Source organism: Salvelinus namaycush, chromosome 10 (assembly GCF_016432855.1).
Source record: "Salvelinus namaycush isolate Seneca chromosome 10, SaNama_1.0, whole genome shotgun sequence".
In the NCBI taxonomy this organism is placed as follows: Eukaryota; Metazoa; Chordata; class Actinopteri; order Salmoniformes; family Salmonidae; genus Salvelinus; species Salvelinus namaycush.
In genome coordinates this window covers 1911923-1927838 of record NC_052316.1, presented here as the reverse complement: position 1 = coordinate 1927838, position 15916 = coordinate 1911923, and the positions used below count along the sequence as shown (strand labels likewise).

Genomic DNA, 15916 nt, shown 5'->3' with positions numbered 1-15916 from the left:
ATGGATTTTTACAGAGCACTTTTCATGGACCCAGAGATGTTTGGAGAAGACGAAGAGGCCTCTCTTCCTCCCTGCCTCCTTCCCTCCCCCTCTATCTCACCTTGGGTCCTCTCTGCCGTGACGATTTCCCCAGGAGCTTCTCGTCGTCCAGCTCACACTGCTCCAGTAGGTCCAAGATGTCCTCCTCCTTGCAAACACACAGAATACAGTCGGTTAGTACTTGATAAACCATTAATAAATAGATTCCACGGAGATGTAAATCATTTGTTCACGTCAATGGGAGACTTAACCAGAAGTTTGAGTACGAGTGCAGATCTCAAGTCAGTACAACAGCCTACGGTACCGTAAACCAAGTGCCAAATTATGAATTCTATCAATTACACATTTAATCAATCAATCGACTACCACTAATAAGGGTTGTAAAGCTTCTGTTGCTACTCCCGACCTGCAAGCGGATGTGAAAACTCAGGTGTTCCACTTCCATAATGGCTCAGTACCATTGCATAGCTAGACCATGGAAGACCTGGCAAAACATGTGTGGCTCTTTGGCCTGACTCTTTATTGATGTATGGGGCTGCGTCCCAAATGGCACCCGATGCCCTATAAATAGTGCACTACGTAGGGAATAGGGTGCCATCTGGAACGCGGACATGATCAAATCTGGAAACTTTATGTTCCCCGTGGCCCCAAAACGCCGGGCCCCTTCTCCTTTTTGACCGCGGCTAAATTAGAGAGAGAGGGTGATTAATGTTGCTTTGCTGTCGCGCACGGCACCCTCCCATTGTCTCTCAAATACAGATTAAACGTGACTGTGGTCTCTCAGATTAGCAATCAAGTAGCTTTAGGCTGCTCAAATGTCAAATGCGGGGACAAAAGTGTGTGTGTGTGTGTGTGTGTGTGTGTGTGTGTGTGTGTGTGTGTGTGTGTGTGTGTGTGTGTGTGTGTGTGTGTGTTTGTGTGCCAGGGTCATAAGGCCAAAGCTGTGTTGGCATTTGGTTGAATCCCTGATCATGAACCAACCAACCAGCGCAGCCAGCCTCTCGCTCTGCAGGAGGTTAGCTCATATAGACTCAAAGCCACATGTACATATGGCAGATCCCTCCAAATCCCTCTGCCGTGCTCCCTCCCTCTCTCCCTCCCTCCCTCCCTCCAGCTCTCGTTCCCTCTCTCCCTCCATTCCAGGCTATTGCTAACTCTCTGTTTGTCTATCTGTCTCACCCTCCCTCCTCCTAAAACTCCCTCTGTCGCTCTCTCTCTCTTCCTCCCTCGGTCTCCCTTTCTCCTACTCTCAAACACACTCGCTCCCCTTTTGCTAACTCCCTACCGGTCCAAACCCCCCAAGTATCAACCATACCACTTTACCGCTTTCTCTCGTCTCTCTCTCATACTCCTCCTTGTCTACCCACTCGCTCTCTCTCTCGCTCTCCCTTTCTTTATCCCTTTCTCGCAGTATAGAAACCAAACACCACCACTCCATCTGAAATGCATCATGAATAAAACTCCTCAGAAAGCATTGCGTGCATCCCAAATGGCACCCTATTCCCTACATAAAGCACAGCTTTCGACCAGAGCTCTATGGGCCCTTGTCAAAAGCACTGCGCTATTGGCAATAGGGTGCCATTTGGGATTGCAGTCCGTCTCTCCCCCAATGCCAGAGCATCCCTGCGATTTCCTTATGAACAATTATTTTCCCGATGAACGTACCCTCGCGCCACAAACCGCAGCAACACGGCACCATCACAGGCACCTTCAAATACATTGAGATCTTTGAGAAACCGCTTCAAATTAACACTGTGACGATTCACAGAGAAGAGGAGCTAAGGAATAACAGTGAACGCCCGAGACTGAGAAGGGGAAAGGCCAGAGCCAGACAAAGCACCTGGAAACAAAGATGGAGGTTGTACGGGTTCGTCCTGCTTTTTAACAAATGCTATGATCAGCGGTCAATGGACGCTTTTCAAGGACAAGGTGACAAAACACGGATCGAGGAGACACTCTCTCTCTCTGTATGTATTTTTCTCTCTTCTTTGTTTTTGCAGAGCATCTAAATAGAGGTGAGGGGCAAGAGAGAGATGGAGAGAGAGAGAGAGAGAGAGAGAGAGAGAGAGAGAGAGAGAGAGAGAGAGAGAGAGATAGAGAAGGTGAGTGAAAAAGAGAGCGAGGTAAAGAGAGTAGAGTGTGTGTGTGTGCTGTTCAGTCTCAGGTACATACCTTCATTCGTTTCAGAGGATTATTCATTTCCTTTTGAAGTGAGGCCGCACGGCCGGCGAGGAAGGTCTGAAAGGCAGCTGAGAGGAGGCTTTCATACTTCTCCAGGAGAAGCTTGTCATCTGGGGGGTAAATACGTCTGTGGGAGGAGAGAGAGGGAACAAAAACAATGACATAACATTCATTGAAATTAACAGTAACCCGCCGAGGAAAGTCAACCGGTACCTTTTTCTATTGACGTTTTTTTTATGTAAGTTTAAGGTCCCTCCCACTGGGCACAGACGTCAGTTCAACGTACAGATTTGATTTACATTTGGTTGAGTTGTCAACTAATGTGAATTCAATGTAAAACCAACATTCAATGACATATTGAATTTAAGTTAAAAGTTGGGTGAAAAAAAAAGACTAAACTCTCTTACATTGATCACTTATTTCAAATCCAATCAGTTTTCCTCGTTGATTCAACGTCATCATATTGCATTTTTGGGTTGAAATGATGAGCAAACAATGTTGATTCAACTAGTTTTTGCTCAGTGGGCTCAGTGCTAATAGACGGCTAATTGAATTGATGGTGGAGAGTGGCTTAAATGTAGGATTTTGACATTTTAGCCAGTTTGCTGCAGCAGGAAAATAATCCTGCAGCAACCGGAAATGTGACTTTATAATTAATGGACCTTTTTGCAGGGTTGATGCATTTTTCGCAAGGGGAAATCAAGTCTGATATTTCAAAGTGGAATTTACAATCATCAGAAGCCTTTTTAAACCTCAAATAAGTTTGGCATTAAAGGAAAGTTCTCCTGCAACAGCGTGATCGAACATCTGTATAGCCAGTCATTTTGAAGCACGAACAGCCTGCTTTGGGGTTGGAACGGCCCCCTACCCACCATAATCAAGGGGATAAACCAATGCAAATGTTGAGATCGTGGGGGGATAAAGCTGTCAATCCTTTAAGAGCTACACATGTGAGTGATGGCTCAACTCGAGAGGCAAAGTTTAGCGATGGCACTATAGGGCTCTAGTCAAAAGTAGTACACTATACAGGGAATAGGGTATCATTTGGGACGCAGGCTGTGTGTTCGCCATCGCTCATATTTTGGCCCCAGCTTTTAAACATATGGCTGCTTAATCTGCGATTTGACCCACATGTTTCTTCTGAAGGAGTTGTTCATGTTCAGAATGTTTCTGCATATTTCAGCCCTTGTTTTGATTAGTTGGGCATCGTGTAAGAACTCGCAATTACATCAGCTAAAAACTTGACCTATTTCAATGAGTTTCGACTTGACTTGTCCCTTCCCAGCCTTTTATTAAGTCCCCTACGCTGGTTAACACACACACACACACACACATAAACACGCACACACACACGCACAGACATGCACACACACAGGCATGCACACACACACTTCTGAGAAGTTTGATAAACGAAACACGGTGACAGGCACTGGACGTGAGCTCCTTTTGATGCCGGTCTCTCGTCTGACTCCCGTACCTGAAGTGCATTTCATCTAATGACGTGCTAAGTTAGTTAAGAGACGCTAACGAGCGAGCCTAAATCAGATCCCGATGCCGTGTATGAATCCCAGGGGCTTGCGTCCCAAATGGCACTGTATTCCCTATATAGTGCACTATGGCCCTATGGGCCCTTGTCAAAAGTAGTGCACAATAAAGGGAATAGGTTGCCACTTGGGACACAGTCAGGGTTTATTAGCTCGGGTTCCAGACTGGTGTGTCTGGCAGGGTTAGCTACCGACAATAATTCACAGACGCACGTCGCCATTAGACTATCCGCTCATTGAGTGTTCAGGGAAGAGGTCACTTATGCAAAAGGGAGAGCGAGCGAGAGGTGGGGGGAGAGAGCGGGAAAGAGAGACAGAAAGAGAAAGCAGAGGGATGGAGAGAGTATTAACAATGAACGAAATACAAGCTCTGACTCAGACACGTCAACGATACTATAAGGAATTGACTGGCCTACGTACATCTTCTGAAGTCTTTATCAGAGAGAGGAGGAAGAAGAGGAGGAGAGGGAGAGTGAGAGATCAGACGCTTACTCATTCGCCTGTTCTTTTCGCATGACGTGGCTGCGCTGCCTTCGTGAACGCACGGGATCCACGACTCAAACCTCTGCAACGCACTCTCTCTTTCTTTCTCTCAATAACTCCTTGGTACCACTCACGCATAAGAGTCACAACTCAAGCCTCCGCACCCCCCCCACTCTGTCGCGTTCTCACTTTTGTCCCACTCAAACATTCAATTGATTTTCTCTCCCAATGTTATTTATCCTCCTGAGATGCGGGTGCTCCGCATGTGACCCCGTAAATGTAAGCGAAGCCCTCCTCACTCGGTGCCTCTTCCCCCCCTTACCTGTAGTTCCCCAGATGTCTCTTTTCATGTTCCTCCCGGGAGATCTGCTTGCGGACCTGAGTCAATTGCTCTTTCTGCAGAAAAACAACAACAGGTAACAGAAAAAACGTAGGGTAAAAAATAAACAAATATATTACCAGCCCAAATTCACCATGGGGCCGATTCAGACTTAGGAAATGTACGCCTTTCCTACTCACACCTTTCCGATGCAGTTCTCAGTAGTTGGTATTCAGACTTACCTTATGCAGGCGAGTAACACACTCTACAGATGTGGCTATCTTGCACGCAGTGAAAACATTTAAATTAAACTGCTGAAAACCCTCTCGCTTGCTGGCCAACAGATTCTCTTGCTGATTTTTCATTCAATCGGGTTGTCAGTACATCTTATCTTAAAGTGGAACTGACACTGTTTTTACTACTTTGCTGAAATGAAACCAACAGATATTTTAATATTTTCATTTTATGTTTCAAAACCAACTTTATAAGAGTAAAAAATAAAATGAGGTTATATTTGACCCAAAATTCCATTACGTAGAGATTGGCACTGTTGGCAGAATTAAAAGGATGCAGTCAACACATGATTAATAAAATTCAACAATAAATCACTAGGTAGTCTAATAAATATTGTTATCAGTTGTAAATCACAGCTAGTACATTGTCTGCTGCCTCCAGCCATTCAGGAGATGAACTGTTTCAGATTCACAAACCCAATATTTCTGGGGGGGAAAGGGATGACGAGGGCAGTGATTGGGAATCTCAACACAATCAATCTAGCTATGCAGTACGTGGCTAAGGCTTTAGCGTATCTATTCATGTAGGCCAATTTACTTAGCAAGCTAGCAATATGAATTGGTAGCTAAATCATTTAGCTATCTAGAACCTTAAATAACACAGAGACCTGTACTGCAGATGTTATGTTATCACCTGGACAAATGGGTGAGTGGTAGACTCCCCCCCCCATCGTTTTCACAGTGCAATTTTGACTGTCAACGAAACACTGACAAAGTATGAGAGGGTTTATCTACTGTCCCCTGTGCTAGATGTTTGCTCATCTGGCTCAGGCTAATATCGTTGTTGTTGTTGTTCTGAACAGGCTGACGTTCTCGAGAACCCAAGGCATTAACAAGGCATTCTGTCTTATCCCAAGGGTTCTCAGCCATAAGCACCGCTTACCGGTGGGACCAGGTGAACAACAATCCCGACACTCCATTTTAACATTAAGAAACCTCAATAATCATTGCCTGTGATAAGGTTTTTGAAACATATGGAACAAATGTTTTATATCAGTGAGAAAGAATCGTAAAAAAAAAGACAATAACCCTATAAAAGTGTGAAGTAATATGAACCTTTTATTTGAATTGTATTATTTATTGCTGATATGAAAGATAATGTACCGCAAGCAATGCCTGTTACCTTTCAGAACAAGGGGCCACTTAACAAAACTCCACCGGCCAGAACACACCTTCATGAATAGACGCTAAAGGTAGTTAGCGTCTATGAATGGGCTAAGGCTAAGGGAGAAGTAGTTTGTTGTTTTTGAGCAATAGGACTGTAAAAGTTCCAAAAAAGTAAGACTCCTGTTGTTTATATATTTGCAGAAAACAATTCAGGTTTCTTTTGTGACTTTTGCTACCGCTTTCTCAACAATGATCCAGACAAACTCGCGCTGTTCTGCTGCCTGTAAACACAGCCCGGCGCGGTGCAACATCAACGTGAATGGCACATTCTCGTATGGCATGGCCTATTTGTATGACAGGCCTACTCTAGCTGTGATTGGTTATGGCGCACCAGTCTGTGTAGAGTCCGGATCTGGACAAGACTGAGTTTGTATTGACTGCGGTGTCTATTAATTGCTCAAATGCATGTCTTTCACATTCATATTACTATTGATTTTTCACAAATACCTGACTCTACGTCATTTCCAAACATTCTATGAATGTATGAAAACATTCACATTTGCACATCTATACGTTCACTTATCACAACAAACAAACCCAAAAAAATTGACATTCTTTCTGAGGGTGTATGTGAACAGATTCGAATAAGATTTAAATGGTGCAAAATCGATGTCATTTCCACTTCAAGCCACCTTTAACCCAATGAGTCCCACCATCGTGCTGGCGTGATTTTTGGACTTCTATCCGCTTTTAAAGATTGTGTGTTTGAGCTACAGACTTCAAGGTACCGTTGGTTTTGTCTATTTCTTCTGCAATCATTGGTACCAACCATCAGTCTGTGTGATTAACGGGGGATGAGCTAGAGCTGTGTTTGTGAGACAATGGCGGATCCCAAAGTGGCCCCAGGGCCGAGTCTTTTTATAAGAACGTCTGTAGAGTCAGAATGGTTTGAGCTACACACTATTAAAATACATTCTAATGAAAAGCTGAGACTCATACGAACACACACATTTATCTCTATGCAGCTCACAGGCTACACAAGAGTCATTAGAAGACAAAGGGTTCTTCTACATAGACGATCATAGGAAATCCCAGGACATAGTGTCTATAATACTGTAATAAACAGACAGTTGCTGTCACAAACTCCTAACTCCACACTGTTGTCACTGACTAGTTGTATATTCATTTCACACTGAGCAAACAATTTCTGGACTTAAATTATTCATATAATTTCATTTTTATCAGGTTTTTGCTTTGGCGGACTTATTTTGTTTGTTGACACGTGTTAATAAAACTCATGAATACAACTGTTTGTCAAATTGTTTTCTGCTCTACTTGTATCCCTGGTTGTCCTGAAAAGAAAATGGTGAAACACATCATTGTGAGGCTAAATATAATGGCTAAATGAATGTGAGATAAATGAAAAGCTGTCCTTTTCTTGGGTCTCGGGACTGATAGGGTTAAATACGGTGTACCTTTCATTCGAATTTTGTCAACAAACTCACAAGAATATATTGAGAGGACGGGTTCAAAATATTAGGGATCAATGAAAGAAAGACATTAAATATATGCATATTCGTCTCTGTTTCAGCACCAATTGGTAGATGGAAAATACTCTGATATTGTAATATATATGAACAAAATATATTGATGAATCACAAATACAGTGGTTTGATTCATCCTGAAAGTTGCCACATTCAAGTTCAATCCATGGAATATTGGAAGGGGAGAAAAGTGCACAATAGGGTAATATAATAATAATAATACTTCATAATGAATAATAATAATAGTTCTATAAATCTACTCTATTCCTCACTAATCATGGAACTGTAATAACAACGGTACAGTCGTCGTGGACCGTGCGCCAGGTTTGACCTGCTACCTGTGGTGTGAGTTCCATTATGATTCAAATAGACGACATGTTCTTAAATGAAGCCTAATAGCCTAATATAATACAGTATTGCTAGCGACCCTCAACAACAACTACACGGACGTAACAGAGGAAAGAAAGGTTGACAGAACCGAACGTCGCAAAATGTAGGCTACAAATTGAAAGGAAAGTAACACTAAAGTGACAGTTATACATGTACGTGGGTATTACTGACCTAATACTTAGGCTCTTAATAGTAGCTAATATTTAACATAATACAATTTTTTTTTTTTTTTTTTTTTGGAAAAGCCCGGTCATTCAATTAGAACATTCTAAAGCGTATAAATCAACTCGGTAGGTTCAGCACTACAGCCTATCGCTTGGGTCTCCAAATTCCATCCCCGCAAATGATTTGGACATACAATTACAGTGCTTTGAGAAAGTATTCACACCCCTTGATTTCTTCCACATTTTGTGTTGTTATAGCCTGAATTTAAAATGGATTCAATTTAGATTTTTCCTACACACACAACACCCCATAATGTCATAGTGGAATTATGTTTTTCAAAATTGTTTTCAAATTAATACAAATTTAAAAGATGAAATGTCTTGAGTCAAAAAGTATTCAACCCCTTTGTTATGGCACGACTAATAAGTTCAGGAGTCAAAATGTGCTTAACAAGTCACATAATGAGTTGCATGGACTCACTCTGTGTGCAATAATAGTGTTCAACGTGATTTTTTTATGACTACCACATCTCTGTACCCCCACACATACAATTATCTGTAAGGCCCCTCAGTCGAGCAGTGCATTTCAAACACAGATTCAACCACAAAGACCAGGGAGGTTTTCCATGCCTCTCAAAGAAAGGCACCTATTGGTAGATGGGTAAAAATAAATAAAGCAGACATTGAATATCCCTTTGAGCATGGTGAAGTTATTAATTACACTTTGGATGCTGTATCAATACACCCAGTCACTACAAAGATACAGGCATCCTTCCTAACTCAGTTGCCCGAGAGGAAGGAAAACGCTCAGGGGGCCAATGGTGACATTAAAACAGTTACAGAGTTTAATGGCTGTGATAGCAGAAAACTGAGGATGGATCAACAAATTGTAGTTACTCCACAATACTAACCTAATTGATAGAGTGAAAAGAAGGAGGCCTGTACAGAATAAAAAATATTCCAAAACATGCATCCTGTTTGCAACAAGGCACTAAAGTAATGTAATGCACTAAAGTAATGCAAAAAATGTGGCAAAGCAATTCACATTTTGTTCTGAATACAAAGTGTTATGTTTGGGGCAAATCCAATACAATACATTACTGAGTACCACTCTCCATATTTTAAAGCATATTGGTGGCTGCATCATGTTATGGTTATGTTTGTAACCATTAAGGACTGTTTTTCAGGATAAAAATAAACGGAATGGAGCTAAGCACAGGAAAAATCCTAGAGGAAAACCTGCTTCAGTCTTCTTTCCACCAGATACTGGGAGATGTATTCACATTTCAGTAGGAAATGTAAAAAAAAAAAAAAGGCAAAATCTGCACTGGAGTTGCTTACCAAGAAGACAGTGAATGTTCCTTAGCGGCTGATCTGCTTGAAAATCTAGGGCAAGACTTGAAAATGGCTGTCTAGCAATGATCAACAACCAATTTGACAGAGCTTGAAGCATTTAGAAAATAATACATGGGAAAATATTGTACAATCCAGGTGTGCAAAGCTCTTAGAGACTTACCCAGAAAGACTCACAGCTTTAATCGCTGCCAAAAGTAATTCTAACATGTATTGACTTACGGGTGTGAATACTTATGTAAATGAGATATTTTCTGTATTTAATTCTCAATACATTAGCAAAAAAATGGGTTTTCACTTTGTCATTATGGGATATTGTGACACAACAAAATGTGGAGTAAGTCAAACGGTGTGAATCATTTATGAAGGCACTGTAAAATTCAGAATAACGGCACAGCTATTTATAGCCTACTTCACTGTGGAAGGGGCTGAAATACACGTCATGTTGATATGATTTTCAGTTCGCTTCCATATGACTTGTTTCGCTTAAATCTCCAGCGATCATAAGTAAAAATCATCAAAAACAACTGCTATTTGTATTCACAATCACCTTCTCCAAACCGATTACTCATTTACCTAGCTCTTATCAATTTGATAAATTACAGTGTTTGGAGAACAGTATTATTTCTATCGGATTTCTATCCGAATGGAAAAAGTCGATGTTTTTTCACTTGAAACCGACAGGTGCTCAAACTTATTCATGGTTTCCACTTGTGTAAAGATGGTGGAATTACTAGGGAATTAAGTCAAGGTCAGAATATGGCATATCTGTTTACACCATACCTCCATTTATTTGATCTCCACCTGGCTTTTCCCCATGCGTAAGTTCAAGGTCAGAATACACAAAAATGGAATAATGCGGAAGAAACTTGGGGTCTGAATCCCCCCCCCCCCCATGCACCTCTATCTGAATAACAATGAGTGAAGGAATGACACTTTTCTCTATTTAGAACCGGACTAATGAAGTCAGAGGCACAGAGCGGAGAAGCACAAAAGGCCTAGTGTTGAAAAGAAAGGCGTCGTCTTCCCTCCTCAACACCTGTTTTACACCGGCCCTGCCAATTTAACATTCACATGGATTTTTCCTCCCTCATTCCCATTTTTTACACATCAAAGAGCAATAATTGTGAGAAGGTCAGGTGGTAAATTTTACGAAGAGAGTCAGGGTTCCTCAAATTATAGTCAATGATCGGCTAAACGCCGGTACATGTCCGTACACTCATCCCTGGGTAGTGGCGTATGTATCACCCACACTTGGATATCCATGTGCCCTTTTAAAATCAAATCAAATACAGCTTGTGTTGCCGTGTGCCCCCTCCGTTCAGACCCCTAAAGGTTGATCAATGGACTAATCAAGGGGTGGAACCCACTAGCTACTTAAACCTGACACTTAGCTCTGGAGCATGCGACAACCTCGTCCAGCCTACTTCGAACGCATGTATAATGAAATGTTACGCTGTTCGACTGAAACTTTTACTTTTACAGTGACAAGGGCAAGGGAGGAGCAGTAGTTCCTCCCCTAACCGGCACAGTTAAGGCTATGCCGACATAGGTTTTATTTAGGCCTACTGTCCTTTAACACATCTCATCCATCTTTCTGTCCATCTCTCCATATGTCAATATGATCTCTCCAATATTAAATGGTAAATATTATGTTATATATATTATTATGCGTAAAAAATACTAAAGCAGAGGGATTTCCTACTACTGAAATTATAACAATCATTTTTCAACGTTTTTTTTTTATTTAAACGCACCAGTTCTTCTTTCCTCCGCTCCAGCGTGTGGCGCTGTTTTTCTGCCTCGGAGGAGGCGGCCGAGAGCTTCTTCATGGAGCCCTGGCCGTAGAGCCGTCTCTGGGCCTCCGCCTTCTGCTGGGCCAGGTTACGCTTCTTGTCGCTCGCTCTGAGAGAAGAAACCACAACATAGCAGAGACGAACAATGAGAACAGCAAACTTTCTCTTTCTTTCTCTCTCTCTCTCTCATTTAGCTTCCCTCCAATACATTTATTGATTTACGTACTCTATAAAGTATAATTTGATTACTCTTGCAAAGCCCCCAGCCTCTCTCGTTTGGCATTGAAGCACAACAAGTGGAATGCTGAACGTACTAAACCTGGGTTCTTTCAAAAACCATAGCTGCACTTGAGTTTGCCCTGGAGTAATGGAATGAATATCATCCAAAAAAGTGCAAACTCACACTCCTGACAGGCCCAATCAAATGCTCAAAGCCTTTGAAAAAAAGCAAAGTTGGAAGGAGTCAGAACCATCAGAATCATATTCCTAATAAAGAAGTCAATGGGCCTAACTCTCTGACCCAGTGGGAGCAATTTATTTCAGCCACTCACTGGCCCTTTAAATGTAATATTGTGCCCTGCGGTGGGCACTGGGGTTACTCTGTGTCCTGGAATCCCCGGGAACTACCCTAGCTCATTTGGGGCGGAGGGATACGGATTGTCTTCTGACGCCTTTCTAGAGCTGGAGACTAAACCGAAAGTGATCGACACTGACCATACCGATCACTCATCGCAGGTATTTTGCTGATATTGTTCATTACAATAAGTAGCCTATACTGAAGAAATGTGACGTTTGGAATGAAATACGTTTGCTAATATGGGTGATTGTTATGGGACAATTGATGACGACAACCATCGCACTAGTAGTAGTAGTTTAAAGGAGAATAAAAAAACAACCTGTTGCACATTAAAATTGGAAACGTATCGCTCTATTTATCATTATCACATCAATTTAGGCAATATGGCTTTTTCTCATATCGCACAGCTCTACATCTTTCCAATTGAACCAAGTCACAAGCCCACCCAGCCACCACGGCTCACTCCTTACAGCGGTAAGGTATTCCTATATAAAGAAATGCAACAACGTTTCTTTCACTCAGTGAACATACACTGTTTGTCTGGTGCCAGACGTTGTTTCAATGTTCTATCACCAGGCCAAGATTTATTTATTGGGAAATAATCAAATCTCCCCTTTTTGTCTTTATGAATGCAGTAAACATCGGCAATGAAACAAATTCTTCTGATCGGGGATGAATGGTACTGTACTGCGCTAGAGCTGTTAAACAATGCTTTTTCTCCTAATGATTTTCTATACTGTACTGGGCTGACCTAGAGCTGCGTTCAATGTATCACGGTGTATCACGGTGCTGCCAAACAGATCTTTTGAAATTCTTATGATACGGTATTTATATTGTACTGCACTGGGATAGAGCTGCGTTCAGTGTATCACTGTGCATCACTGTGTATCACTGTGACACAGTGCTGTAAACAGATCTATTGTAGGGGTGTATTTGATCCACTCCGGTGTGTAAGTCCTAATGTAGTGGCATTCCTTGTTGTTTATGGGGAGTGTATGGGCACTATATTTAGCCATGTGATGGAGAGGCACAGAGAGAGCAGAGAGCTGGAGGTCAGGTCTGGGATGATCAATCAGTGTAGAGACTCAAAGCAGCCCGGGGACAGCACAACCACAACTAGTCAGTATGGATACAATCACACACGCAAACGTGTACACACACACACACACACACACTCACATAAACATTTACACACACACAAAGACACGCACAGACACGAATACATACGCCTATTTGTGTATGTGTGTACCACTAACCGGCCTCCGCCCAGTACCCTGCCCTGAACTTTAGTTACTATCCGGCTACCACCCGGTACTCAACCCGGCACCTTAGAGACTGCTGCCCTATGTACATAGTCATAGAACACTGGTCACTTTAATGATGTTTACATAATGTTTGACCCACTTCAACTGTATAGACTAGTATTCTAGTCAAGGTTCATCCTATATAACTACTGCTGTACAAACCTTTATATAAATATTTATATTCCGGACTCTGACGTTCTACTATTTCTATATTTCTTCATTTTGGAGATTTCTGTGTATTGTTTTTGTATTACTGTACTGTTGGAGCTAGACACATAGGCAATTCTCTACACCCACGATAATGTAAACAATATATGTGTACGTGACAATAACAAAAATTGATATTTTATTTGATTCCCATATACTTCCTGTCATTGAGCAATTTAAAAGCGTATCTCGACAGATACATACATCATTTTTATTTAGAATTTTTTTCTCGCAGAAGTGGCAATAATTTAGTAGGGGTGGGCCATCGCTGCTAAAGGAATATAGGGGAAACTCTGCTCGCGCACACACACACACACACACACACACACACCACACACACACACACACACACACACACACACACACACACACACACACACACACAGTACACCATAAAGGATACTGTAAGCAACACACACAACGCCCGATTGAACAATGCACAAAGAGAACAACGAAGAGGGCCTAAGCTTTGTAACTCTTTTTTTTTTCACAATCCAGCCCGTAACCCACTTTTACAAGGACTGCAGCTTTAGCAGTTGTTAAAACAAGATACAGACGCCTAGTAAACAAAGCACTCGTATACTAATGAAATCACTCTGCAACGAATAACAAGAGGGGTAGATCGTGCGCACCATCAAAAGAATTGAAAATGTTTGTGGTGAAATAAAGAGAATCAATACAAAAACCGAAAACATTTCAAAAGCCTTGGCCATGCAAAAGTTCAGCGTATGCTTTTTGATGAACTCATAATGGGCCTCGGGAGGCCGTGCGGAAGATATTGTAGAAGTGTTGCTGCTACTAAGCATCTATCGGCCCACCTGGTGTTGAGAAGTTTCAGTGCGTTGAGCAAGACCCCTTTCTTCACGTCGTGATCAATCTTCTGATCGGTCCCGAAGCTCGGCGCTCGATTGATCTGTGGGAGAGAATATAAAAAAATGGAATAATTCAACAGTGAAATCAAATTGGAAAAAACATGACCTATGGGCAACACTTGAATTGATTTGATTTATTTATTGTCTTAAGACATTGTACAGTTGCCCAGAGGATGAAGTACAAAGCCCAGAGGATAATATTGTAACATCCCTCTTTATGTTGTGTTTCTTATGATTATAAGAATGGATTATGCAAAATTATTCAACACTTATTTCCAATGTGGTCTTTCGCTAGTGCACTTTAGGGAGATTAGTGAGAGGAGGGAGGTGGACGTGTGTGTGTGTGTGTGTGTGTGTGTGCGTGAGTGTATGTTAGGGAGGGGGTTAGTGTTTATTGGTTGGAGGACACTCTAGAGCCTGGTCCTGTGACCTTTGACCTATCCCACATCCTGTCTGGTGGGGGCCGGGGGGGGCAGCTGTCACCAAATACGTGACCCCGTCGCTGTGAGCCAATGACAGCGACCGGTAGCTCGGTCCATGGCGTGCTACTGCCCCCTTTGTCCTATGGGACGCTGGCACCTCCAGCCAATACAAACAGGCTCTTATCTCTCCGTGTTTGAGGGCATCAAACCTGTGCAGCATTGTGGGTAAATTGTGCCTGACTGACTGATCTACAAATAATAAGGAGTATTTATTTATGATGCTAGATGATTTGTAGATCAGTCCGTCGGCAATGTCAACTACAATGTCGAACAAGCCCAATAACACAGTACAGTAGCTCAGTACAAGCAGCACAAGCCATATGAATGGGATACAACGTTCAGAGGATTCACTCACAAAAGCCCTATATCATTCGTTTTCATTCTAGCAAAATTTAAGAATGGCCTCCTTTCTCTCAAAAAGGAAAAAGGGTAAAAACGTTGTCAGTCGGGGCGACGGATTCAGATATCACGCATTATACCTGACATGACAAAAGTTCTCATCCCCAGATGGTGGGGGAATTGTGAGCGGCAAAAAAAAGGGGCCAGCATATCAAGGAGAGAACACTGATTGAATTCTGCCTAAAAGGGAGTTCAAATGACGGCGGCGCTGCCAGCGCTAACGGCGGGATCAGGTTTCAGTCCTTGAGCGCCACAACGAGATAACACTACTCCCCCGGTGACACGTTCGCGCCACCTCTTTACCTTTTCATACACACAGCACTGCCACCATTCGGTGTAACTAGCTTAGCGTTAGGTTGAGAAAACACACATATGCACACACACACAGACATTTCAATACTGCTCCGCTTACACAAACAAGAAAGGGAAACCTCTAGGTGCACACACTGGGTCAGTTCATTTCAATTCTACTTCCTGTAGCTCAATCGACACACTGTATTTACGTCAGCAAATGGCCCCAAGACAGAAACACTGGAAATGCTCCCTAGGTACCAAGGCTCGCCGTTTCTCTCCTGGCCCGGCCAATCACTAATCCCCAGCACAAAGGTGCTTGCTGATGTGTGCCAGGGCTTAGGGGGCGCTGCTGTAAGATCATATTTACATCACAACCTAGGCTCCATGCACCACTGAGCGTAATGTAGCTAAGGTTGGCAACAGTGAGCTAAATCAATGAATTTACTGTAGCGGCCGTAACCCTACCAGGTCCTGTTGCCCCCATTGCCCCTGGGCCCTTTGAGCACAGTACCATCGGAGAGCTGTCCCTTCACACAAGTACGTACACACACACACACACTGGGTTGAG

General features: G+C 42.5%; 1 protein-coding gene across 1 annotated transcript in view; it reads right to left on the bottom strand.

Annotated features, from left to right (window-relative positions):
* The window catches only part of ttll7 (tubulin tyrosine ligase-like family, member 7), a 110909-nt gene that overhangs the window by 16373 nt on the left and 78620 nt on the right, over nt 1-15916 (bottom strand). The window contains exons 10-14 of the mRNA XM_039002058.1: nt 14120-14214; nt 11175-11322; nt 4570-4643; nt 2212-2347; nt 101-187 (exon numbers count right to left, since the gene is read on the bottom strand). Coding sequence (XP_038857986.1) covers nt 101-187; nt 2212-2347; nt 4570-4643; nt 11175-11322; nt 14120-14214 — 540 coding nt within the window. The remainder of the gene's footprint in view (nt 1-100; nt 188-2211; nt 2348-4569; nt 4644-11174; nt 11323-14119; nt 14215-15916) is intronic.